General features: G+C 44.2%; 1 protein-coding gene across 2 annotated transcripts in view; it reads right to left on the reverse strand.

Annotated features, from left to right (window-relative positions):
• IHH (Indian hedgehog signaling molecule) overlaps nt 1-26579 on the reverse strand; it is a 152602-nt gene that overhangs the window by 29103 nt on the left and 96920 nt on the right. Inside the window, exons 3-4 of one of the 2 annotated variants that reach the window (XM_040358172.1) lie at nt 26078-26249; nt 6371-7360 (exon numbers count right to left, since the gene is read on the reverse strand). The exons of the other annotated variant lie outside the window; for it this stretch is intronic. Coding sequence (XP_040214106.1) covers nt 7057-7360; nt 26078-26249 — 476 coding nt within the window. The 3' untranslated portion in view covers nt 6371-7056. Of the gene's footprint in view, nt 1-6370; nt 7361-26077; nt 26250-26579 lie in introns of those variants that run through there. 2 annotated transcript variants of the gene reach the window in all.

A 26579-nucleotide genomic window follows, 5' to 3' on the forward strand; every position in this document is an offset into this window, starting at 1 on the left:
CCACCGATGTCCGAGTTTTAACCAGCGCACAAAGTATGTTTCAAAGAATCAGTCAACCCCGTACTGCTGCAATGAATCACACAGCGCCTTCCCTATAGGATGTCCGATTGGCAGAATCTCTGCAGTGGGTTCCCAGCACTGCCCACCGGTCACATTATTATGGGGGGGCTCATTGCCACTGTTGGAGTTTAAATCTTTTTTTTTATTATTAGAGAAAATGCAGCTGGAGGAGCGAGCCTCCTCAATAGATTAGGGTAGGAGAGGGGAGCTGCAGCAGAAAAATCTTGCCACAGGGTTCCCTGAGATATATATATATATATATAAAAAAAAAAAAGAATCTCTACTGGCATCCATCTGTATCTGAAAATTCAGTTTTAGGGACTCAGGATGGCCATACATGCTTTGATTAATGATTGCTTTCTCGTTTTAACGGTCTCTTCCAATAGAAAGAATTGATCTATAGTTGAAAACCCATTAGATTGATATGCCACACACAGGGAAGTGAATTTCGATCGATAACTTAGATACAATCGGTCGAGTTATCAGTAGCATCCCTGTTTCCACCATGCAATCTCATAATCGATCGAGACAAAACCGCATTCATGAACAAAGTGTCTCACTGCCGCCAATCAATGAAAAACGATTGATACATTTCTACCCTGGATGATTGACTCAGGCCTCGTACACACGACCGAGAAACTCGACGGGCGAAACACATCGTTTTGCCCGTCGAGTTCCTTGTTAGGCTGTCGAGGATCTCGGCGAGCCAAATTTCCCCATTCCCGTCGAGGAAAAAGAAGACATGCTCTCTTTTTGGATCGACGAGATCCTCCACAGTTTCCTCGTCGAAAAGTGTGCACACGACCGGTTTCCTCGGCAAAAAAAAAATACCAGCAAGTTTCTTGCTGGTTTTTGCCAAAAAACTCGGTCATGTGTACGAGGCCTCAGTTTAGTTGAATCTGGTCAGAATTGAGTCTAAGGGACCATGCACGCTTGTGCAAATTGTCAGTGCGACTTTGGACATGACAAGTCACAGCCCATTGTTTGCAATGAGGTGCCCATTCAGATTGGTGCAACTTTAAGTCGCAGCAATTTTGAAAAGGTGTCTGCACTACTTTGGTGCGACTTTTGGTGCAACTTTGGTCCAGAGAGTGTAAAATCAGATCAAAGTCACACCAAAAATCGCATCAAACCAAACCAAGCCTCCACTGGGTCCTCTTATATAGCAACTGCTTGGAGTGCAGACAAAGACAGAGCTCGTCCCAGCTCTAGACATCAAATGGAAAAGGGAAAGGTCCTGGAAGTTGCACATCTCTGCAAAACCCTGTAAGGCTGCATTCACACCTGAGCGTTTTGTCGCCTGAAGCGCGACGCTCAAAAACGCTAGAGGGGAAAAAATACATTATTCCCTATGGAGATGGTTCACATCTCCACTCCAAAACGTCTGACGCCGAACGCCTGAAGCTCAAACAAGTTCCGGTCCCTTTTTTGTCGTGCGAATCGGGCGGTTTGGGCGTTTTTGAGCGTTTCCATTTCCCATAGAAAGTAATGGAAACGCTCGATACAAGCAAATAGCGCGAAAACGAGCGTTTGCTACGGGCGTTTTGTCGCTTTGATCAATAGAACATTTCACCCAGGCAGAAGATAAAAAAAATCTACCGACATAGCAACAAGTGATGAAAAGATGATAATTTTTCCTATTGGCTACAAATAAAAAACGTCGAAGTACAAAAACGTCGGACGACGCTGTATGCAAACGCGCAAATAAGCATGAATACGTGCGACAAAACGCCGGAAAAAAACGCCGGAAAAAACGACCGAACGACCTACGCTCAGGTGTGAATGCAGCCTAAGAAGGTGTATGTCAGCCTAAGCCCGGGATCTAACCAGGCCACGCCTCCAACACGTTTTACTCCACCCATGAAGCTTAGTCATGGGACAAGCTCCGTTGGCGTAATAAAAAGCGGTGGGCACTGGCGGCCTGTCCATACGGGGTGCAGGGGCGCCACCCCCCCCAAATCCATGTGTCCGGCCCCTAATCTACATGCAGGGCGCCGGATGCATGGATTCCAATGTTTTTTTTTCCACAAAGCACATGATTAGAGCCTGAGGGTCTAATTGGCTTAAAAAAGGATGGGCTCGGTGCACCGGTACAGGGGGTTGGTGGCGGGTGGTTTGTTTTCTCCCCCCAAAATGGAGTACCGGCCGCCACTGGTGTTGGGGGTGTGGTCTGGTTGGAATCCAGGCTGAGGCTGTCATACATAGGGTTTTGCAGAGATGTGCGACTTCCAGGACTTTTCCCTTTCCCATTAAAAGTCACATTAAATCAATGCTCTAAAGTCGCTCGGGAAATCGTGCAACTTTGGAGATCCGCTAACATGGATTGGAGCCTAAAGGTAAGTTGTAGCTATTCGTTTGTTTGCGGATTAGATTTTTGTGATCAAATCAAATCAAATAAAAAAATAAAAAAAGCGTGTTTGGTCACCATTAGGCATAAAGCGAATCAGAGAAGATTTTCTATTACCCAGTGATGTTAGTGCAGGCACTTCCAGACCTGGTAAACATGGTAATTTATAGAATTAGTGAACTGTCGCATCTCCAGGTGCTTTTTGTCTTGGTGACAGATTTGCTTCCCTCCAGTGTAACTAGGTCTGTCATTGACTTTACACATTGCTTAAAGCTGATTCTGTGCCATTATGTAATGTCATCTCAGAATAAACAACTGGAAAAGTCGAGCCATAAACCCCTTTTAGGAGAATAAGCAGGCCAGGTGGATAGTACATAATAGGAATGTAGCGGAATACTTGCTTTGGCATCCATTTCTATTGGAGACTCGCTGGCTCATGGTGACAGTCACATAGCAGTTCCACCTCCCTATAACCCCCCTCCTAGGGTTCAGCAGGAGGATGGAGATTAGTGACTGGAGAGGAGAAGGATCTCCAACACATGGCTTCTGCCACCCCCCTATTCACCCACTGCACACAACCAATAAGAGCAAGGCTATGTGATTGGCTCTGGGCACCAGCAGCTGTCAGGTACACACAGAAGGTCATGCTAGAGTAGATATATTTCTGCTATATACTCTACTTCTGACTAGGGATGAGCAAAGCTAAAACTGATAGATTTACGCCAAATTTTGCCATCTTGGCTAAATGCATTGGAGTTAATGAGGAAGGTGAAGTTAAGGTGTATCCAAACCAAAAACCAAAAATGTAAATCCTAAAACTGCAATTTAATAAATGTAAATTGCAGTTCATAAAATTAAGTGATTTGATTTAAAGCGGAGTTCAACCCAAAAGGGGAACTTCCACTTATTTGCTTCCTGCCCCGCCCCTCGTGCCACATTTGGCACCTTTCATGGGGAGGGTACCTGTTTTTGACAGGTACCCCTTCCCCACTTCTGGAGTCGTCACCGTCGGCAAATTAGAAAGTGCATCGTGCGACACGCATGTGCAGTAGGGAACTGGCTGTGAAGGTAAAAGGCTTTACTGCCTGTTTCTCTTAGGCTGCATTCACACCTAGGCGTTTTTACGCCTGTAGCGCTACGCCGCTGCCGCCAGAGGGCTGAAAACAGATGTCCCTCTATGGAGATGGTTCACATCTCCACGCCGAACGCCGGACGCCTGTCGCGTGAAAAAAGGTCCCGGACCTTTTTTTCAGGCGTCTTCGAGCGTTCGGCTAGGAGATGGGAATCATCTCCATAGAGGGGGTCATCTTGGGGCACATCTAGGCGGACAATACCGGCGTTTTGTCGTCGCAAATCGCGGTACAAAACGCCGCTATTTTTACCGCGATTTGCGGCGACAAAACACCGCGATTTCGTCCGCCTAGATGTGAATGCAGCCTTAGTGGAGATGGCGGCGGCAGCACCCAACAGCCGATCCGAAGATCGGCTGGGGTGCCAACATCGCGGGCTCCCTGGACAGCTGAGTGTCCATACATTAAAAGTCAGGAGCTGCAGTATTTGTATTTTTTCCCCCAGGCTGGAACACCTCTTTAATTAAACAATTAATTATAATTATATTATATATATATTATATTTATAATGATCTTAAATTTATACATACCTATACAATATTTTAATTATAATTTAATTTAATTATATTATACATCAGTTTAATAAGAAAACAATGAAAGTGATTGCAAAGGATTTAAAAAATAAAAATGGAATTGCACAAAGTGGCCCTAAACCTCTACTTTTCAGATCCCCCTCCAGTATTCCTGGCTCCTCCTCCTCTTGGTGTGCCACCATAGGAAGCTGCTTCCTATCATGGCATACCTGTGGGCTCGATCCTGAGCTGCGCTGCGCTGCTTGCATCTATAGACATAGCCAGCTCAGCTTGCCCTGCCCTCTTCTCACAGGATTTGACTAACAGCATTGGGGACCAAATCCTGTGAGTGCAGGGAAAGGAGACAGTTACTGCAGATGGGCACAGCGATGGATCCAATGAGGGCTAGGGTAAGTGTAGGGGGGGGGGGTAGGTTGTGAGGGGTTGATACTGATACACAAATATTTTTTACCCTAACGTAGGGAATGATGTTAAGTAGAAAATGTTTAGGCTTTAAAACCACTTGCATTTCATTTTAAATTACAATCAAATGTAAATGGCAGCTAATTAAATTATTATTATTTTATTTAATTAAAGCGGTGTTTCACCCTAAAAAACAACTTTATAGCATCTCATTCAGCATAGTAGCGCGAGCTACAGTATGCCTTTATATTTTTTTTCGGCGCTGTACTCACTGTTTAATCGCGTAGTAAAATTTCAGACTCCCCATGGGGAATGGGCGTTCCTATTCAGAGGGCTCGTGATTGACGGCCGGCTATGGCACGTCACGCTTCACGAAAATAGCCGGAGTAGGTCTCGGCTCTTCCCGGCGGTATACGACGCCTGCGCACAGACATCGGAGCTGACTGCGCAGGCGCCGTGAAGAGCAAACACCTATTTCGGCTATTTCCGTGAAGCGTGACGCGCCATAGCCGGCCGTCAATCATGAGCCCTCTGCATAGGAACGCCCATTCACCTGAAATTTTACTACGCGATTACACAGTGAGTACGGCGCCAAAAAAAAATATAAAGGCATACTGTAGCTCACGCTACTATGCTGAATGAGATGCTAGGGAAAATTTTTTTTTTTTAGGGAGAACCCCCGCTTTAAGCAATTATTTCAACAATTAATTCATTAGTGTAACAATTCAACGATTATTTTAATTTATAATTAAATATACATTTTAGTTTACCAGTACTTACACTGCTGAATAGTTACACCTATAGGACAAGTCCAGGGGTAAAGTGCTACCTATCCCTACCCCAATGTAGGACAACAGTGGCTGCCCCCTGGATACAGTGGAGGAGTTAACGTAGCCACTGTAGGTCAGGAAGTGTGTTTTTGGCAGAGTCATCATATGAAAATAAAGGGAAAGGGCCTGAAAAATGAATGTAGCCACCGCATCAAAGGCCTGGAAAGCTGCAATGCATTTTTGGTTTTGAGTTCAGATACCTTTCAAGGTGTTTTTTAAGTAATGAGCTTCAGAGATACACTATATTACCAAAAGTATTGGGACACCTGCCCTTACAGGCACATGAACTTTAATGGCATCCGAGTCTTATTCTGCATATATAACAGCTTCAACTTTTCTGGGAAGGCTGTCCACAAGGTTTAGGAGTGTGTTTATGGGAATGTTTGACCATTATTCCAGAATCGCCTTTGTGAGGTCAGGCACTGATGTTTGACGAGAAGGCCTGGCTCACAGTCTCCACTCTAAGTTCATTCCAAAGATGTTCTATTGGGTTGAGGTCAGGGCCAGTCAAGTTCCTCCACCCCTACCTCGCTCATCCATGTCTTTATGGACCTTGCTTTGTGCACTGGTCCAAATCATTTGGTGGAGGGGGGATTATGGTGTGGGGTTGTTTTTCAGGGGTTGGGCTTGGCCCCTTAGTTCCAGTGAAGGGAACTCTTAAGGCGCCAGCATACCAAGACATTTTGGACAATTTCATGCTCCCAACTTTGTGGGAAACGTTTGGGGATGGCCCCTTCCTGTTCCAACATGACTGTGCACCAGTGTACAAAGCAAGGTCCATAAAGGCATGGATGAGCGAGTTTGGAGTGGAGGAACTTGACTGTCCTGACCTCAACCCGATAGAACACTTTTGGATGAATTAGAGCAAACACTGCGAGCCAGACCTCAACATCAGTGCCTGACCTCACAAAGGCACTTCTGGAAGAATGGTCAAACATTCCCATAGACACACTCCTAAACCTTGTGGACGGCCTTCCCAGAAGAGGTGAAGCTGTTATCGCTGCAAAGGGCCAACCTAATACTGAACCCTACGGACTAAGACTGGGATGCCATTAAAGTTCATGTGCGTGTAAAGGCAGGAGTCCCAATACTTTTGGTAATATAGTGTATATAGATGCTCCTTCCCACTGAACCCTCATTAGCCTCATTATTTTATGTTTTCTTTTTTCCACAGAAAGAAAAAAAGACAGTGAAAAGAAGTGCTATAAAAGTTGAAAGTGACACAGTACTCAAGCACTGATCTCATACACAAAAACAACACAAAGGACACTAAATGAATAAAAAAGAAACCAAACTGCCCTACATATAACCAAAAGCACCCACCTAATAAGAAAACAAAGAATAGATCTTTTTGCAAGCAAATTTCACCTAAGCAGCAAAATTTTGATTTTTAGCCTTGATGAAATTTCACCAAAATCATTCCGCTCATCCCCGCACCTGACCGGCCAAAACCCCGAAAAGGGGTTTATTCCTAAATTTTACATCATGTATGACGTTTCATCACATTTGTAAATTTGATCAGTTATGCCGTCCTTAATTTAGTAATATTTTTGTTCAGGGAAAAATTATTTTCCTTCAGATTGCTGTTTCTTCTTTTAATTCTGTGCTCTTGTTCGGTTGGCTTTTGCCACCGGTCGTTGCGCCCTGAGTACGGAAGGTCCAGCCTCCCCCATGTCTCTCTCTAATATCCCTTTTCTCCGACCGTGCCAAACTGCCATCGTGTCTCTCCGGCCGTGTCACATTTTTCCTCATTTTCAGTTTTTCTTCATCACTCTTCCTTTTCTGGTTTTCTTTTCTTCTTTCCGCAGTGTCCTTTCTTGTCCATCTTTCCCTTCTTTTTGCCTTTTCTTTTCAAATTTCTCCTCCTTTCCGGATCCCTTTGCTTTCTTTTCAAATGTCTCCTCCTTTCCGACCCCCTTTGCTTTCTTTTCAAATCTCTCCTCCTTTCCGACCCCCTTTGCTTTTTTTTCTTTTTTATTGTTCTTTCGCTCTCCTTTTTTATTTTTTTTATTTTGTTTCTTCCAGCTGGTGGAGCCCAACTCTTCTCCACCGAAGGTCCTGAAATAAGAAGAACAGATGTATGTATTAAAAATTGGAAGCCTTAGAGCCCATGGCACACCCACTTTTGAATATATCAAACAGTTTTCCTTCCTATACAAGTCAATGGTATTGCAAAAGCAGCTTGATGCAGCGTAAGCCTCAGGCCTCGTACATAGTTACATAGTTACATAGTTAGTCAGGTTGAAAAAAGACCCAAGTCCATCCAGTTCAACCACAAAAAAACTAAATAAAAAACACAGTACAATCCTATACACCCAACTCCATACCCACAGTTGATCCAGAGGAAGGCAAAAAAAAACCAGCAGAGCATGATCCAATTTGCTACAGCAGGGGAAAAAATTCCTTCCTGATCCCCCGAGAGGCAATCGGATTTACCCTGGATCAACTTTACCTATAAATCTTAGTACTCAGTTATTTTATGTACATTTAGGAAAGTATCCAGGCCTTTCTTGAAGCAATCTACTGAGCTGGCCCTAACCACCTCTGGAGGGAGTCTGTTCCACATTTTCACAGCTCTTACTGTGAAAAAACCTTTCCGTATTTGGAGGTGAAATCTCTTTTCCTCTAGACATCGTTTTGCTCATCGAGTTCCTTGTGAAGCCGTCGAGAAACTCGACAAGCCAATTTTCTCCATTCCCGTCAAGGAAATAGAGAACATGCTCTCTTTTTGGCTCGTCGAGTTTCTCGACAGTTTCCTCGACGAAAATGTACACACGACCGGTTTCCTCGGCAAAAAAATATCTCCCAGCAAGTTTCTTGCTGGTTTTTGCCGAGAAACTCGGTCGTGTGTACGAGGCCTCATACATACGATCGGACTTCCAATTGACTTTTCCGTGGATGTTTGTTCGAAGGGCGTTGTCCGTGAACTTGGTATGCATACACACGGCAGGACTTTTTCCGCCAACAAACATGAACATAGTGACGTAATAGACGTACTACATTCTTTTTTCTGCTCTTTACCGCCACCCTTTGGGCAACTTCTGCTATTGTTGTCTGATCTTTAGCATTGGTTCTGAGCATTCGTGTTTGTACTTTTGACTTTAGTCCGATGTACTTGTGTACACACGATCGGATTAGCCGACGTAGGACATTCGTTGCCAGAAAGTTTGTCTGTTCTCACTTCGAACATTTGTCCAATGAAAAAGTGAAAAAGTTTGTCCGATGGAGCGCACACACGGATGGATTGTCCGCTAAAACAGGTCCATCGGACATTTGTTGTCAAATAGTCAGATCGTGTGTACAGGCCTTTAGAAGGAGATCAAATGCACCTGTGAACCTGCTCAGAAACATTTCAAAGTGATCTCTATTGCAGGCTTAATGCATCTAAAAGCACACAAGCCCTAAAAGTGAACCAGAACTCAAAAAGTACTATGTATTAGGTAACATCAATGTTAATTTTGACCAAGCAGTACATGAATAATCTACCTTTTGACTTAATTTCTAAAAGATCTGGGGTCTTGACCTCATATCTGTATAGCTGCTGTTTGAGATCATCTAAGGCACTGCTGCCTCTGACTTCTAGTCTTAAAAAGATTTGGCGTTACATTTGGTGATGTCACTACTGTCCTGCTCGTGGTTTTCTTTGCTGGAAAGGAAGCTGTACCTGAGGAACTGCAGTGCAAGGATCTCCCTGCTTCTGTTATATTACCCACCAGGGCATCTATGCTTTCTCCACTACTCTTGATGTTGTTTAATTATTCCCTACCAGTGATAATGTCACCAGTCATTGGGGGGGGGGGCAGCTCTGATAAGAGGAAGCAAAGACCTGCCTCTACAAGATGGCTGCCTCCACACAAAGACACGGTTCAGAACAAGATAGGGTAAATCAATGATGGGGAAAGGTCAGCTTCAGAGAGGCTGTACAGGCAATATGGGTGACTAGTCATTTAACCTTTGCTTGTATTTTTTTTGTGCCCAGCTTCCAAATTACAGATCCAGGAATCTGAACCTTTGCTTGTAGACAGTCCCAAATGATGTTATTATTCTGTACAACTTTTCACCAAACTCAGCTCTCCCATTCAGATGCAAGAAAAAAAAATAGTTTCCTAATGTGATCTCAAACACCCAAAACCAAGGTAACTGGTGGTAAGATTTCCCCCCACAGAATGGACTATAGGTTGGTTTTATCCAAACTGTGAACCAATAGGTCCCAATTGTCAATTTTTTAAGGCATTGTGCCAATTGGAACGAAATCCTTCTGTCTCTCCTCAGTTGGCCTGATGATGTTCTATGACTGCCACCAACTCAACCCAAAACGAAAAATCTTTCTATCATCTATATCAGGGGACTCCAATCTTTCCAAACAAAGGGCCAGTTTTCTGTTCTTGAGACTTTAGGGGGACCGGACTTTGCCCAATTGAAGTAGAAAATGTCCTATTGTCAGTGGATATAACCAATTCCCCACCATTGGTGTCAGTGGGAGTAATAGTGCCTCATCACTGGTATCAGTGGGAGGAAGAGTGCCCATCACTGGTATCAGTGGGAGAAAGAGTGCCTCGTCACTGGTATCAGTGGGAGAAATAGTGTCCCATCACTGGTATAAGTAGGATAAATAGTGTCCCATCACTGGTATAAGTAGGATAAATACTGTCCCATCACTGGTATCAGTGGGAGAAATAATGCCTCATCACTGGTATCAGTGTGTAAAATAGTGTCCCATCACTGGTATCAGTGGGAGAAATAGTGCCCCATCACTGGTATCAGTGGGAGAAATAGTGTCCCATCACTGGTATCAGTGGGAGAAATAGTGTCCCATCCCTGTTATCAGTGGGAGGAATAGTGTCCCATCCCTGTTATCAGTGGGAGGAATAGTGTCCCATCACTGGTATCAGTGGGAGAAATAGTGTCCCATCACTGGTATCAGTGGGAGAAATAGTGTCCCATCCCTGGTATCAGTGGGAGAAATAGTGTCCCATCACTGGGAGAAATAGTGCCCCATCACTGGTATCAGTGGGAGAAATAGTGCCCCATTATTGGCATCAGTGGAAGAAAGAGCGCCCCATCATTGGTGTCAGGGAAGGATAAAGGAAAGAAAATGGCCACATCCAGCCCTTGGGTCGCAGTTTGCAAACCACTGGGCTACATCATTAACAGTTATGGAGTTCATTAGCAAATTCACTTTTTTTTTTTACTAATAAAACATTTCAAGTTTTTGTCTATCCAGCATGCCAACCCATACTTGGCTTATTTGTCAATTATCATCCTGAATGCCTCCAGATTCCAAATTTGTTCACTGGGGGATTTTTTAAAAAAAAATGAACTAATTACTGTATGAGTTTGTCAAAGTAGACAGCTCAGAATTGCCCATTTTTATTGAATTCCTACAATAGCCATTGAATGGAAATATAAATTATCTTCATAAGATAAAGAATGTAACAAATGATGCCATAGGATGGATTTACTAAAGACATTTTGAGGTTGATTTACTAAAGGCAAATAGACCTTGCACGGTTGGAAGTGCAGTTGCCCTCAACAAAGTGCAGTTGTTTCAAGGCTTTGTAAATGAGGTAAAGCGTCACTTTGCGAAGAATACCCAATCATGTGCAAGGAAAATTAAAAAAACTGCATTTTCGCTTGCACTTGACTGGATGATGGAAGTCAGCAGAGCTTCTGCCCATTTACTAATCTCTAAAGCAACTGCACAGTCGGTTTGCCTTTAGTAAATCAACCCCAGAGGGTGTTCACATAGATAGTAAATAGGATAAATCTTCACTTTGAATAACCAATCATGTGCAACAAAAAAAAAAAAAGGATTTTTGGTAGTGCATGATTGGCTGATTGTATTTAACAGCTTCATCTTATTTGCAAATCTCAGTCGGCATTCACTTTGCTAAGTGAATAGTTTCTATCACTTTATAAACCAACCCCAATAACTGCTACATTTGTAATCTAATTTCCAAAAGATTAAAATATCAATAGGTAAAATACATATTTTTGCACATATTATTTTTTTTTATTATTACAATGGCAGCTGTTTTCCTAAGTAAGGTAACTCCCCAATTCATAGTTAAAGTTTTACAGGCTTATGGCCCGTACACACGATCCGAATATCGGACGAAAACGATCGTCCGATGAAGAATCGTACGATTTTCGGATCGTGTGTACACTACTTTCGAGAGCCGATCACGACCGTTCATCCGATATTTTTCGATCGGACATGCACGAAAATTTTCCTCGTACGATGTCAGATCGTACGATTTTCGTTTAGTCAGTACAGTTGTCGTCCGACAATACAATACAAATACATTACAACACATGACATCACTTCCGATTATTTTTTCCGGTCGTACGAGAATTTTCGTGACTTTAATAACCCATTTCATTTTACTTGCGACTATTAAGCGAAAAAAGTCGTACGATCCGTCGTACGATATTCGGATCGTGTGTACGGGCCATTATTCAACTAAGCAGCCAATCAGAGGCTGAATACTTAAAAGGATTTCAGATTGGCTGATGCAGCTTTGTGTACTTTGCGCACTGTCATTGCTGTTCGCACTCCTGCACCAAAATTTACTATAGGGAGACATAGGATAGCGATCGGTATTCATTTGTTGTAGGAAAATTCTGCAGATTTTTAGTATAGCCTTTTCTCTAGCTGTGCTGGAATTCAGCCTGGTCTCCTCCAATGATTTGTCCTGAAACTCCCCCCCCATCCCCTGCACAGCTATTCACTGGGAAGACCAGTGCGATTCGGTTTCTCCTCCAACAGCTCTCTGAGCTCCTTATGCAACTAAGAATAGAGGGAATGTGATCACTTATAAAAAAGGGATTTTTTTTATTTATTTATACACAAATGTTTAGCCTTTCATTTCTATATTAATGGGTTGTTTTGCAAGGTGAGGGTTTACATATGTTCAATTTGGTGGTATATTAGACCATTTATTAGAAAGACAGATGAAAAGACAGAAAGAAGGAAAGAAAGAAGGAAAGAAAGAAGGAAAGAAGGAAAGAAAGAAAGAAAGAAAGATAGAAAGAAAGAAAGAAAGAAAGAAAGAAAGAAAGAAAGAAAGAAAGAAAGAAAAGAAAGAAAGAAAGAAAGAAAGAAAGAAAGAAAGAAAAGAAAGAAAGAAAGAAAGAAAGAAAAGAAAGAAAAGAAAGAAAGAAAGAAAGAAAAGAAAGAAAAGAAAGAAAAGAAAGAAAAGAAAGAAAAAGGAAAAGAAAGGAGAAAAGAGGAAAGAAAGAAGGAACGAACGAAGGAAGGAAAGGAGAAAAGAAAGAAGGAAAGAAGGAAAGGATGGAGGAAAGAAAGGAGGAAAGAAATAAGGAAAGAAAGGAGGAAAGAAAGAAAGGAGGAAAGAAATAAGGAAAGAAAGAAAGGAGGAAAGAAATAAGGAAAGAAAGAAGGAAAGAAAGGAGAAAAAAAGGAGGAAAGAACGAATGAAAGAAAGGAGGAAAGAAAGGAGGAAAGAAAGAAGGAAAGAAAGGAGGAAAGAAAGAAAGAAAGAAGGAAAGAAAGAAGGAAAGAAAGAAGGAAAGAAAGAAAGAAAGAAGGAAAGAAAGGAGGAAAGAAAGAAGGAAAGAAAGAAGGAAAGAAAGAAGGAAAGAAAGGAGAAAAAAAAGAAGGGAAGAAGGAAAGAAAGAAGGAAAGAAAGGAAAGAAAGGAGAAAAAAAAGAAGGAAAGAAAGGAGGAAAGGAGGAAAGAAAGAAAGAAGGAAGGAAAGAAAGAAAGAAGAAAAGAAAGGAGGAAAGAAAGGAGAAAAAAGGAGGAAAGAAAGGAGGAATGAAAGGAGGAATGAAAGGAGGAAAGAAATAAAGAAAGATGGAAAGAAGGAAAGAAATAGGAAAAAAAAGAAAGAAAAAGGAAAAGAAAGATGGAAAGAAGGAAAGAAAGAAAAAAAGAAAAAGGAAAGAAAGAAAAGAAAGACATTATTTATTATACTATTTATAATAAAAGAAAAAGTAGATAAGACAAATAATAAAGAAAGAAGGAAAAAGAAAAGAAATATAGATTTAAAGACAAAGATCGATAGATAAAAATAGCAATTATTATGGCAAAATACATTGGGAGAGAACTCAACTAAAACTGGAACACTCAGAATCTGGTGCAGCTGTACATAGTAACCAATCAGCTTGTTCAATTAACCTTTGGGAATAAAACCTGGAAGCTGATTGGTTTCTATGTAGAACTGGACCAGATTCTGCACTCTCCATTTTCAGTAAATGGCACCCAATATTACAATCTTAAGGATTGAAGTAGATACATTGTTGCCAATCCTGCAATAGAAAATATTCATAATCTGTTCAGAGTAAATAAACATTCCAGCCAAATCTCTCCTATATAAGAATTTCTCCAATCTATAAAGACTCCTCAATATTTTTACATCAATTTTTTGCTGTCCTAACCCCGGTGGAAATTCTTTATTTCCAGGGAAGGGGGGATGGAGCTTCCGTCCTCAAGGTGTCATTTTTCATTTTTTCTATAGAACTGTCTCAGCTTCTGTTTTATACCGTCTGCTGATCCATTTTATACTCCATTTGAACATTGCAACTTTCCTGTCAAATTTTGTATAAACCAGAGGACAAGCAGGTCAGGTTTTGCTGTGAAATTAAATTACTCCAGGTGCGGCTAAAAATAAAGCAGCTATTTTGCTGATCTTTAAATAGGCCGCTTAAAGCGCACAAGCCGCGTACACATGAATACTCATCAGGCTGCAGTGTCACGAATGCTGGATCATGTACTGATGTTAACCAGACCTCTTTGAGCTCCATTTCCCATTTAAGGCTCGGTTTCCACTAACGCGATTTGGGACTGAAAAGTCGCATGACAAGTCGTACCCCATGATTTCCAATGAGTAGTCCCTGCACTACCTTGGTCCCACTTTGATGCGACTTGAGGTCCATAGGCCTCAAGAATATACAGGCATTGCTTCAAGTCACATCAAAATCACGGCAAAAAATCGTGGCAAAATCGCGCGACTTGGGGGTTGTAATAATGGAAACAGAGCCTTATCTTATTGGCTATTCCAATGTGGCGATGCAAAAAGCAGAGGTGATGGGCCTCGTTTAGCACACATTTAGCAAACCAATCAAGTTTCGGGTTGCTGTATACCAGAGAAGGAGGAATTGATTGGCCTGTCTATGGTCTGACTAGTTACTCTGGATGATTCGACTTTTCTCTTAAAGCCTTATTAATCAGCACAAGGGACAGCCCTTACATTCATTAAGAAGTGCTCCTTGTGCTGGCTGCCTTGGTTGAAATCTTCTATCCTCTGCCCCCCCCCCCCCCCCCATCATACCCAGAGCAGTAATCTTCGAGTGCTAGATGGGGTTATACAGCCACTGGACCAGTTCTCCTAGTAGAATCTTCTGTTCTCTGCCCCCTCCCCTATACCCCCACAGTGGTAACCTTTGGGGGCTACGTCGGTTAATACAGCTGCTGCACCTGTCATAGGCACTTGTCAAGAGTGCCGACTATGCTCACCCTTTCCTCCCCCACCTCCATTCATAGAAGATGTACTATACCTTCCATCAATCAAAAGCACTCTATGAATGGAGGAGGCAGATTTGATGTAAGCTATAATATAGCTGAATGGAGGAGAGGGGCAGAAAGAACAGGCATAGTTGGCACCCTTGACAGGTGCTTATGACTGGTGCAGCAGGTGTATTAAGCCCAGAAGGGGGCATTGGGGGGGAGGGGGGCAGAGGATGGAAGAGTCAACTGAGGCCTCGTACACACAGCCGAGTTTCTCGAAACCGGTCGTGTGTACACTTTTCGAAGAGGAAACCGACGAGGATCTCGTCGGGCCAAAAAGAAAGCATGTCTTTTTTTTCTCCGACGGGAATGGGAAAATTTGGCTCGCAGAGATCCTCGGCGGCTTCACAAGGAACTCGACAAGCAAAACGATGTGTTTTGCCCGTCGAGTTTCTCGGCCCTGTGTACGAGGCCTAAGAGAGCTGGTCACCAGCACAAGGGACATTTCTCATTGAATGTAAGTACTGTCTCTTATGCTGATTTAAAAAAATAGGCTTAGTTGACTTGGAAACGTCCACAGCCACCAACCATTGGCCTATGGCTTCGCAGAGGATGGAAGAGTCCACTAAGAGAGCAGTCACCAGCACAAGGGACACTTCCCATGGAATGTAAGTACTGTCCCTTGTGCTGATTAAAAAATAAATAGTCTTTCTTGACTTGGAAATGTCCACAGCCACCAACCATTGGCCTATGGCTTCGTAAAGTAGAAGATAGAAATAAAATGGAGGACTTAATCCTCACAGTATGGCATCAACGTGAACAGTACTCCAAAACCTGGATGTTGTGGAATATGTTTGTCAACTCTGAAGAAGGGAAAGTTCTTTTTGAGGGATGAGCAGCTTCTTGAGGGCTTTTCTGTAAGGCCCCGTACACACGACCGAGTTTCTCGGCAGAATTCAGCCAGAAACTCGATCGGAGCTGGATTCTGCCGAGAAACCCGGCCGTGTGTACACTTTCGGCCGAGGAAACCGACGAGGATCTCGTCGGACCAAATAGAGAACATGCTCTCTATTTCCTCGTTAGTCAACGGGGAAACTTGGCCCGCGGAGATCCTCGGCGGCTTCACAAGGAACTGGACGAGCAAAACGATGTGTTTTGCTCGTCGAGTTTCTCGGCCGTGTGTACGGGGCCTGAGACATTCAGAAGGACTTTCTGACAATCTGTAAGTTGAAGCCGGCTATGATCCCCCTTCCTTCCTTTCTATACTTTTTTCTCTTCTTCTTACCCATATCTTGCTTTTTCTTTAACTATCTTTTCTACCTCTTCTTTTTTTTCGCTACCACTATCTAATCAATAGAGGAAAATAGTTAGTTCTTGGTTTCTTAATGTATACGGTTCTACCATAGGTGTGCCCAAGGGGTGTGCCTGGGCACATCCTAATCCTGAGGTTGGCATTGGCAACCCATCAATCGTGATCTACCTGCCAATCAGGAGCAGGTGACAGGTAAACCGCGATCCTTCCTTACCGACCTCCAGAATCTGGACAGGAGGGGCAGCGGGGCTGGGATTTAGTGGAACCGATTTGTATTTTCCTCCTGCAGCAGCTGAAAGTAGGCTTCTCCTCCTCTCCCTCTTCCCGACATTCAGCTGCCACAGGAGCAAAATACAGGGGATCAGTACCAATATATGCCACTGCCACCACCCCCTCCTGTCACTGTTCATCTACTTTCTGATGCCCAGGTCCCCCTTGCTTCCCCCCAATATTTCAGGATGGATAGTGGGGAAGAGGCCAGTACATATGTCACACATGCATATGTGTTGGAACTTTGAGGTGTACAACCCTAATGCAATAGGCTGCGCACGCCTATAGATTCTACGTTACTCCCATAGGCGTTACACCTTATGGAGAAATGGAGGGTTTTACCTTGGGTCCATATCAGCTGAGGATGTATGACCCCCTCCCCCCGAGTGGCACCCCCCGCTTTTTGTCGGTCCGGCACTTACTCCACCATCGTGGCGGGTGGCAGGCAGCGTGGTGTAGTGGCTTGGTTTCTGCGTCCTCTCCTCCATGGCGGCTTCCAGCCCCCCCTCCTCCTCCAATTATATTGCCTGTCCTTTAAGCCAATCAGGGTAACCGGTGTCAAAACCAGCTTCCTGATTGCTTGTTGTAACACACCTGGGTGGGATCGGAGCGCACTCTCTACGACTGGAACCCACCCAATATTGAAGCCTATTAGAGCACCGGGAAATCCATGTGCCGGTGCCCTGAAAGGGGCCGGATGCATGGATAGGGGAGGCGGCAATAGACGGGGAAGGCGGCACCCTTGCGCCCTTAACTGACGGGCCGCCTCGGAACCAGTCATGTGTTACCCTTTAAGTTGCCATGTTACCCGGCTATTAGGGTACAATCACAAAAAGGGCAACACCTATAGGAAAAAAAAGCCCTGCAACCAACACAAGCCGAGGCACCTAATTTTACCACAAAAAAACTGGGAAAACTTCTTGACTCTAGTATAAGCCTTGGGTGTCCATCTGCATGCCTCACTGTGCCTCACTTTGCTTCACTGTATCCATGTGCATGCCTCATTGTGTCCATGTGAATGCCTCGCTGTGTCCATGGCTCACTGTGTCCATACCTCACTGTGTCAATGCCTTACTGTGTCCATGCCTCACTGTGTCCATGCCTCACTGTGCCCATGCCTCACTGTGTCCATGCCTCACTGTGTCCATGCCTCACTGTGTCAATGCCTCACTGTGTCCAAGCCTCACTGTGTCCATGCCTCACTGTGCCCATGCCTCACTGTACCCATGCCTCACTGTACCCATGCCACACTGTGTCCATGCCTCACTGTGTCCATGCCTCACTGTGTCCATGCCTCACTGTACCCATGCCTCACTGTGTCCATGCCTCACTGTGCCCATGCCTCACTGTGCCCATGACTAGACTGACGTTTAACATGGCAGTATATGGAAGGGGTGCCTGGTTTTCGCAAAAATGGTGCTCCCCAGCCGTAGGTTCTCCAGACAACAAACTTTGCACACTTGTAGAGGAGAAATGGGACTACATGTGTGCCAAGTTACGGGTCCAGACGACCTACAACCGGCTGGTACTGGGTCCCCAAAATTCACCGGAGAAATTACCATTTAACATGGGAGTCTATGGAAGGGGTGCCCGGCTTTGAAAAATCGGTGCTCCCCGGCCTTAGGTCCCCCGGACAACAAACTTTGCACACTTGTAGAGGAAGAGCTACATGTGTGCCAAGTTTGGGGTTCAGGGGACCTACGACCGTCCCGGTACCGGGTCCCCAAAGTCCAGGCGCAAAAAGGTGACTCGAGTATAAGGCGAGGGGGGCATTTTCAGCACACAAAAAAAGTGCTGAAAAACTCGGCTTATACGCGAGCACATACGGTATTTCATAACAGAATCAAATATTTATTACTGCCATTTATATACCATCAGCAATTCACACAGCGCTCTACATACTGATCAGTCACATCGGTCCCCGCCGACTGGGAAAAATAAAAGATAAAAGATTTGTAGCAAACCCACAGTATGTATTATAAGACGAGGTTCATGTTATCCTTGAACTAGTGGTAACAGATACCTAAAAAAAAACACGCCAGGCCTGGGAATTATCAATTCCTGAATGAGTTGTGGGAAAGCAATTTCCATATATTGGTTGAACTTGGTGGACTTGTATCTTTCTGGAACCCGACTAACTATGTAACTATGAGCCTGCGGGATTTTGTGGTCGTTTTATAACTGACTCACGGATTGTATCACATGAAGGATTATTATAATATAGATTTTCTAGCTATGTAATATAACTATGGATTGTGCCTCCTCCTGTAATAATAGTTGCTATAATGTCCTGTGCCCTCCATGTGCCCGAGAATGTTCTACTAGACCAGTGGTTTCCAGCCTGCAAGCCAGATGCAGCCCTTTGCTTGCCTGTGTTGGGCCCACAGGGCACTATTCCCCTCACTGATACAAGGTAATATTTCCACTACTGACACCAATGATGGGGTACTATTCCTCCCACTGACACCAATGATGGGACACTATTCTTCCCACTGACACCAATGATGGGACACTATTCCTCCCACTGACACCAATGATTGGACACTATTCTTCCCAATGATGGGACACTATTCCTCCCACTGACACCAATGATGGGGTACTATTCCTCCCACTGACACCAATGATGGGACACTATTCTTCCCACTGACACCAATGATGGGACACTATTCCTCCCACTGACACCAATGATGGGACACTATTCTTCCCAATGATGGGACACTATTCCTCCCACTGACACCAATGATGGGACACTATTCTTCTCAATGATGGGACACTATTCCTCCCACTGACACCAATGATGGGACACTATTCCTCCCACTGACACAATGATGGGACACTATTCCTTCCATTGATACCAATGATGGGACACTATTCCTTCCATTGATACCAATGAGGGGGCACTATTCCTCCCATTGATACTAATGATGGGACACTATTCCTCCCATTGATACCAATGATGGGACACTATTCCTCCCACTGACAGCAATAATGAGGCTCCATTCCCACTACTGATACCTATGATGGGGCACTATTTCTCCCACTGACACCAACCATGGGGCATAATTCCTCTGATTCATATAAGCACTTCTTCCCACTGGCACCAAAGATGGGGCACCATGGCGTACCTAATCGCGGCGCCAACAAAACGCCGCGATTGTGAATGCAGCTTACCCCCAGGTCCACATCTCCTATGCCGACCACCGAAAGCCGCCTGAAAAAAAGGTCCGGGACTTGTTTTCAGGCGGCAGGCGTACGGCGTTCGGCGTGGAGATGTGAACCATCTCCATAGAGGGCAATGTAAAATCATCCCTCCAGCGTCTTAGGGGCTGCTGCGGCGTCGCGCTTCAGGCGTATATACGCCTAGGTGTGAACAGAGCCTAAAAAACGCCGCAATTTGTCGCGGCAAATCGCGGTAAAAAAACGCTGCAATTTGCCGCGGTAAAAAACGCCGCAAATCGCCTACGCTTAGGTGTGAATGCAGCCTAAAGGACAGTAATTGGACCTTTGTTTAGAAAGTTTGAAGGCCCTTGTACAAGGACATTGTACAAGGTGCCATAGCAGATGACAAAGGCTATCACATATAGCAGTATCTATCTATCTATCTATCTATTACAGATATACATTTATGAATAAATAAACATATATAAAGCCAATAACGGTTATTTCAGTAATTTTTTTAAAACTTTGTTTTATCTTATTTTTTATTTTTTTTGGATAGTGTGGGGAAGGATTAGAACTCATGTTGGGTTTTTATTGCTAAATCTGAAGAAGTTACAGAGAGGTGCTTGGAGCAATAGTGTTAAAGTGGAGGTTCACCCTAAAAACGACTTTCTCTTATTAAACTGGCCCCCCACATTACAATACGATTATGCCTATTAGTTTTTTTTTTGATGCTGTACATACCTTGGTACAGCTAATTCACCCGTGGCTTCCGGGTTGCGAGTCCCACGGGAGTGGGCGTTCCTAACATGCTGGTGATTGACGTTTTGCCAAAAAACGAGCTCCCCCCCGTCGCGTAAGCCGCGTCATGATTGCCGAAAGGAGCCGAACGGCGATGCGCAGGCGCAGTATAGCGCCGACTCGCCGTTCGGCTCCTTTAGCCAATCGTGACGCAGCTTACGCGGCGGGGGGGAGCTCGTTTTTTGTCAAAACGTCAATCACCAGCATGTTAGGAACGCCCACTCCCGCGGGCCTCGCAACCCGGAAGCCACGGGTGAATTAGCTGTACCAAGGTATGTACAGCATCAAAAAAAAACTAATAGGCATAATCGTATTGTAATGTGGGGGGCCAGTGTAATAAGAGAAAGTTGTTTTTAGGGTGAACCTCCCCTTTAAGTAATACAGAATTACCAATGGTCAGTCCAATTCAATTTTGTAAGGCACAGTGGCCCTGCTTTTGCCAAACAAAGTACCCTTAGTATTGGGCCCCCAGTGAAAATCCAGTAAATATAAAAGGTGGAGAAAGAACGCCAGACCCAAATAATTTCAAGACAATTAATCATCCATCAGATAATTGATTAATACCTCCAACATGTTTTGGGGGTCTAAACCAGGGGTCTCCAAACTTTCTAAGTAAAGGGCCAGTTTACTGTCCTTCAGAGTTTACGAAGGGCCAGACAGTCATTGTTGGTGTCATTGTGAGAAACTGTGCCCCTTTGTTGGTGTCATTGAGAGGAATTGTCCCCTATCTTGGTGTAATTGAAAGGAATTGTGCCCCATTTTTAGTGTCATTTTGAGGATTTGCGTCCCATCGTTGGTGTCATTGGGCCCCAGTGTTGGTGTCAGTAGGAGAAATGACGCCACATTTTTGGCATCAGTGGATGAAATAGTGCACCAAGGGCCAGATAAAAGCAAGCAACGGGCCGCATCTGGCCCCCGGACCGCAGTTTGGAGACCACTGGTCTAAACCATCCCCCTTTATCAGGGCTTAGATGTTAAAGCAGAGCTCCACCCAAAAGTGGAAGCTCCTCTTATATGCTTCCCCCCCCCCCTCTGGTGCCACACAGGACTGTCTTAATGCATGGGCACTGCCCAGGGGCCACAGGTGCATGGAGGCACCATAATAGTCTTACATTACATGATACTTGCCAACTGTCCCAGATGTGCCAGGGCAGTCACGCTTTTTACTAAGCTGTCCCAGATGGTCCCAAGCAGTGTCCTAGATCATTTACTGTGCTCTCCTGACCCCCTGAACCCCGTACTGTGGCCTTCTTATTTATGGAATATTTTCTTTTATTGAAAGTACTAATAAATATATGCCTAACGCTTGAGAGTTGGTGCGTAAATTGGTGCTGGCTGGTAGAGGCCCAGTGCATTACTTTGCCCAGGGGCCCATGATGCTCTTAAGATGGCCCTGGTGCCACATTTGTCACCTTTCAGGGGGGGGGGGATGGTTACCTGGTTTTGACAGGCGACCGTCCCCCACTTCCAAGAGATCTGGCTGTGGCGAGATGCAGCGAGGTCCCCCGGGAGTTTGACCCCCCCTCCTCCTTCCCCCACCTCCGGGGCCATTCACAGAGCACAGCATGCTTCGTGCATGTGCAGTAGAGAGCCAGCTGTGAAGCTGCGATGCTTCACAGCCGGTTTCCCTTACAGGCAATGGCGGAAGCAGCACCTGAGACCTGATGTAAACATTGTCTGGGGTGCCGACTTCACTGGATTCCAGGACAGGTAAGTGTCCTAATATTAAAATTCAGCAGCTACAGTATGTGTAGCTGCTGACTTTTATTTTTTTTTGGGGGGAGAGGCTGGACCTCCTCTTTAAATATGAACTGATGAAGAGGGATTTTGTGAACCACTGAAATGTGTTGGCTGTTGTATTCAACTTAAGAATAATTAACTTTTTCTTGGACTCATTATGGTCTAAAAAAATTTACGCAACTTTGTAATTTTTTATTACTGTCTATGTCCCCACTGGGAAGTTTCCCATCTTTATTTGTCTGGGTGACCATTGTCACCGAGACTGAAAGTCAAGGAAAATCCAAAACTGAGCAGAACAGGAAGAGAGGGGGCATTCTCCAATGGAGACCTTTGTCTAATAGAAGATTCCCGCGCTTTGGAGATTTCCCTCTCACTCCCTCTTGTGTTAATGAGACAGGAAGTGAAGGGAAATCCCCCCAAATGATAAAGATAGCCAAAAAAAAATTCTCTTCTCTATCCTAAATGAAAAGGTTTAGGCTTTGAACTTTACATAACATTAAAGCGGAGGTTCACCCATACCTTACACATTTTCCCCTTAGATGGATGCTCGTTGTGTCTAGGGAAATCGGCTATTTGTTGTAAAATATGATCCGTACTTACCCGTTTACGAGATGCATCTTCTCCGCCGCCTCCCGGTATGGGCTGCGGGACTGGGTGTTCCTTCTTGATTGACAGTCTTCCGAGAGGCTTCCGACGGTCGCATCCATCGCGTCACGATTTTCCAAATGAAGCCGAACGTCGGTGCGCAGGCGCAGTATAGAGCCGCACCGACGTTCGGCTTCTTTCGGCTACGAGTGACGCGATGGATGCGACCGTCGGAAGCCTCTCGGAAGACTGTCAATCAAGAAGGAACGCCCGCTCCCGAAGACCCATACCCGGAAGCGACGGAAGAAGATGCATCTCGAAAACGGGTAAGTACGGATCATATTTTAAAACAAATAGCCGATTCCCCTAGACAAAACGAGCAGGAATCTAAGGGGAAAAAAAAAAAGGAATTGGGTGAACTCCCGCTTTAACAGATTTAAAAAAAAAATTGTAAATATTTGCTGTAAAGATTCCTACACTAGCAACCTACTTGTGTGTGGTATGTATGCAATCACTACAGTCTGATGGTATAATTGAGTATGCAATAAGATTACTTATGCAATTGAAATTTACACAAAAAAAAAAGTAATTTTCCTATCTCACTTTTTCTGGGTGATATCGATCTGTTGGGGAAAATTCTTTGCTAAAGAAAATTAAATAAAAAATCTAAAACAAATGAATGTCTAACCTGGAATTACACATTTCTTACAACTGATATCTTACGTATAGCTTATTCCATTAGCTATCTACTGTATCTAATAAATGCGAGTTGTCTCCCTTTTCCAAATTTCCTTCTCCACACCCAGACCTGACCCAACTCCAAAATGTTTTAATAAAGCTGGTTTAGAAGAAAAAAAAAGTGAACAGTGCTATGTGCCAAGATCAGCACATCCGCACTATGCTGGTCCGGCTGGACCATAACACAGTGCTTGGCATGAATGTACCCCAACGCATCCAGGCTAATAGAGTAAACAGGCCACATAGTAAACTTAGTGAAATTGTTCAATTACAAGGGAGGCACTTCTTTACAGTAAGAGCTGTGAAAATGTGAAATAAAAATTTCAACACAAGCTATTTCTAACCAACTCTGTAGACTGCTTCACAGAAAGGACTGGATGTGTTTTTAGGTGCAAAATATAACTGGTTATAAATATTTATGAGAAAAAAACTCTATAGATGGTTGATGGAGGGATTATTAATTGCCTTAGGACAGCCATTCTTAACTAGGATTCCTTCTGAAGTTTCTGTGAGCTGTGGCTGATTGACCTCCCATTTGAGCTTACCTGTATAATCCTGGGTACGCCACTTGGCATGACACCAGTGATCTTTTTAGCTATCTGCAATGGTGGTATTTAGTGAGGAGCAGTCTTCCTACTAACCACCAATGTAAAGAACATTGGGCCAAATCTTCAAAGGAGATACGCAGGCGGAACTGCTGTTCAGCCTGCGTATCCCTGTGCCTAACTTTGGAAACGATCCTCAAAAGGATTTTTCCAAAGTTAGGCAGAAGATCTGACATCTGTAAGACACTTACACTGTCAGATCTTAAGATGCAGTACCGCATCCGCCGCTGGGGGCATTTCGAGTCGAAATGCCGCCTAGCGTATGCAAATGAGTACTTAAGCAGATCCACAAAGCTTTTAAGCTGTTTTCTGCGTAAGTTACGATTTGCTTGCGCAAAATTAGGGCTGGTTTTACAATGTGTAAAGTTAGTACACCATGTAAAACCAGACCTTTTTTTCGATCGCCGCGTTTTTTTTTTTAACCCGTCGCAACTTTATTGTCCCGTCGCAATCCACAAAGCCCGGCGTAAATTACGTTTGCGCGCTGCCCGTCGGGAAAAATGACGTCACACGCATGCGCAGTACGTCCAGAGCGGGAGCGCGCCTAATTTAAATGGGAATCGCCCCCTCGAGCAGACGACCGCCTTGCGACGGAGGCACTTAAGTTACACGGCGTGTAATTTCTAGGTAATTGCTTTGAGGATCGGGCACTTAGGTAGAAATTTAACGCCTGTGTAACTTAACTGCTGAAAGTTAAGTTAGGCAGGTTTTTGAGAATTTGGCCCATTCTTCCCACTGATCACCAATGTAAGGAGAATTCTTCTCAATGGCCACCAATGTAAGGGACATTCTTCCCACTGATCACCAATGTAAGGGACATTCTTCCCACTGATCACCAATGTAAGGAACATTCTTCTCACTGATCACCAATGTAAGGGACATTCTTCTCACTGATCACCAATGTAAGGGACATTCTTCTCACTGATCACCAATGTAAGGGACATTCTTCTCACTGATCACCAATGTAAGGAACATTCTTCCCACTGATCACCAATGTAAGGAACATTCTTCCCACTGATCACCAATGTAAGGAACATTCTTCCCACTGATCACCAATGTAAGGAACATTCTTCCCACTGATCACCAATGTAAGGAACATTCTTCTCACTGATCACCAATGTAAGGAACATTCTTCCCACTGATCACCAATGTAAGGAACATTCTTCCCACTGACCACTAATGTAAGGGACAATTTTCCCACTGACCACCAATGTAAGGAACATTCTTCCCACTGATCACCACTGTAAAGGTAATTCTTCCCACTGACCATCAAGGAACATTCTTCCCACTGATCACCAATGTAAGGAACATTCTTCCCACTGACCTTGCTTTATCTTCTTTACCCCTCTGGGGTAAAGAACATCGGAAAAATCTGCCTTTATATGGGTTCTTTGCCTTACTCTGGATCTAATGCAGATTTGGAATTCTGAGGATGGAAGCTTTTTATTGTATTTTCTGTCCTTTGGTTGAACTTGATGGACATGCGCCCATTTTCAATCTATGTCAGGCCCGTACTCATCGTTTTGCTTGTCGAGTACTGTGTGAAGCCGCCGAGGATCTTGTCGAGCCAACTTTTCTCATAGAACAACGAGGCAATAGAGAACATGTTCTCTATTTGGCTCGACGAGGAACTCGTCGGCTTCCTCGGCCGAAAGTGTACACACGCCGGGTTTCTGCTCCGATCGAGTTTCTGGCTGAATTTTGCCGAGAAACTCGGTCGTGTGTACAGGGCCTAACAGTGTAAGAACAAAATGAATGAGTGTGACGTACAATAAGCCATACCAACCAATCAGAATTCACCTGAGTGAAGCTAGACCACTACAAGATGGATCATGTATATGGATACTAATAACACTTTGCACATGGCCCACCATCATACTGAAGAAGGCTTTGGTTTTTATGGTTAAAAATCTGTCTGGTTGCTGGAGACAATGCAGAACTTCTAATCTACATACTAGTCCCAGGTTATTAGGTATTGAAGCTACTGGATCAACACGATTGCCAGGCAACTAGCATTTTCAAGAAGAAGAACTCAGCATTGGTAGCTCCTTATTCATTCAGTACAGGTATCCTGTATTTAAAACACTCCTCACCTTAGGTGGTTGTCCAATTGATCAGGACTCCTCTCCACTTGTACGTCAGCTGCCCCTTGTGTCCTCCAATCAGACTGCGAATATTGTCCCTCCTCCATCTTTCCCTTGGAAACGGACTTCTTCCAGGCTTGGTCCTGGGGGGTGGCCGGCGCGTACCTTGCCACTGCAGAATCTGCCAAGAGAACAGAGAGACGGCTATAAGCCACCCCCAATCAGCTGGCCACAAGTAGAGTATTTAGGACCATTAAAAACAAAACATACTTACCAGAAGACAAAAAGGGGTGGAACATCTTCAACCAAGTACCCCTGGGACGAGCACCATAAAAAAGAAAGACACTACATGGGACAGCTCAGCAGGAGCACGAGACACGACACATCGCCAACAACACACCGGACTGTCAGCTCTTGGGTCTAAGACCAGCAATCGCCAATAAGCCAATATTTGCAAGTTAAAATATCAAGCAAGCTTATGAGTCTGTTGCTGAATATTCCCACCAAGCAA

This window comes from Rana temporaria, chromosome 6 (genome assembly GCF_905171775.1).
Source record: "Rana temporaria chromosome 6, aRanTem1.1, whole genome shotgun sequence".
Classification (NCBI taxonomy): domain Eukaryota; kingdom Metazoa; phylum Chordata; class Amphibia; order Anura; family Ranidae; genus Rana; species Rana temporaria.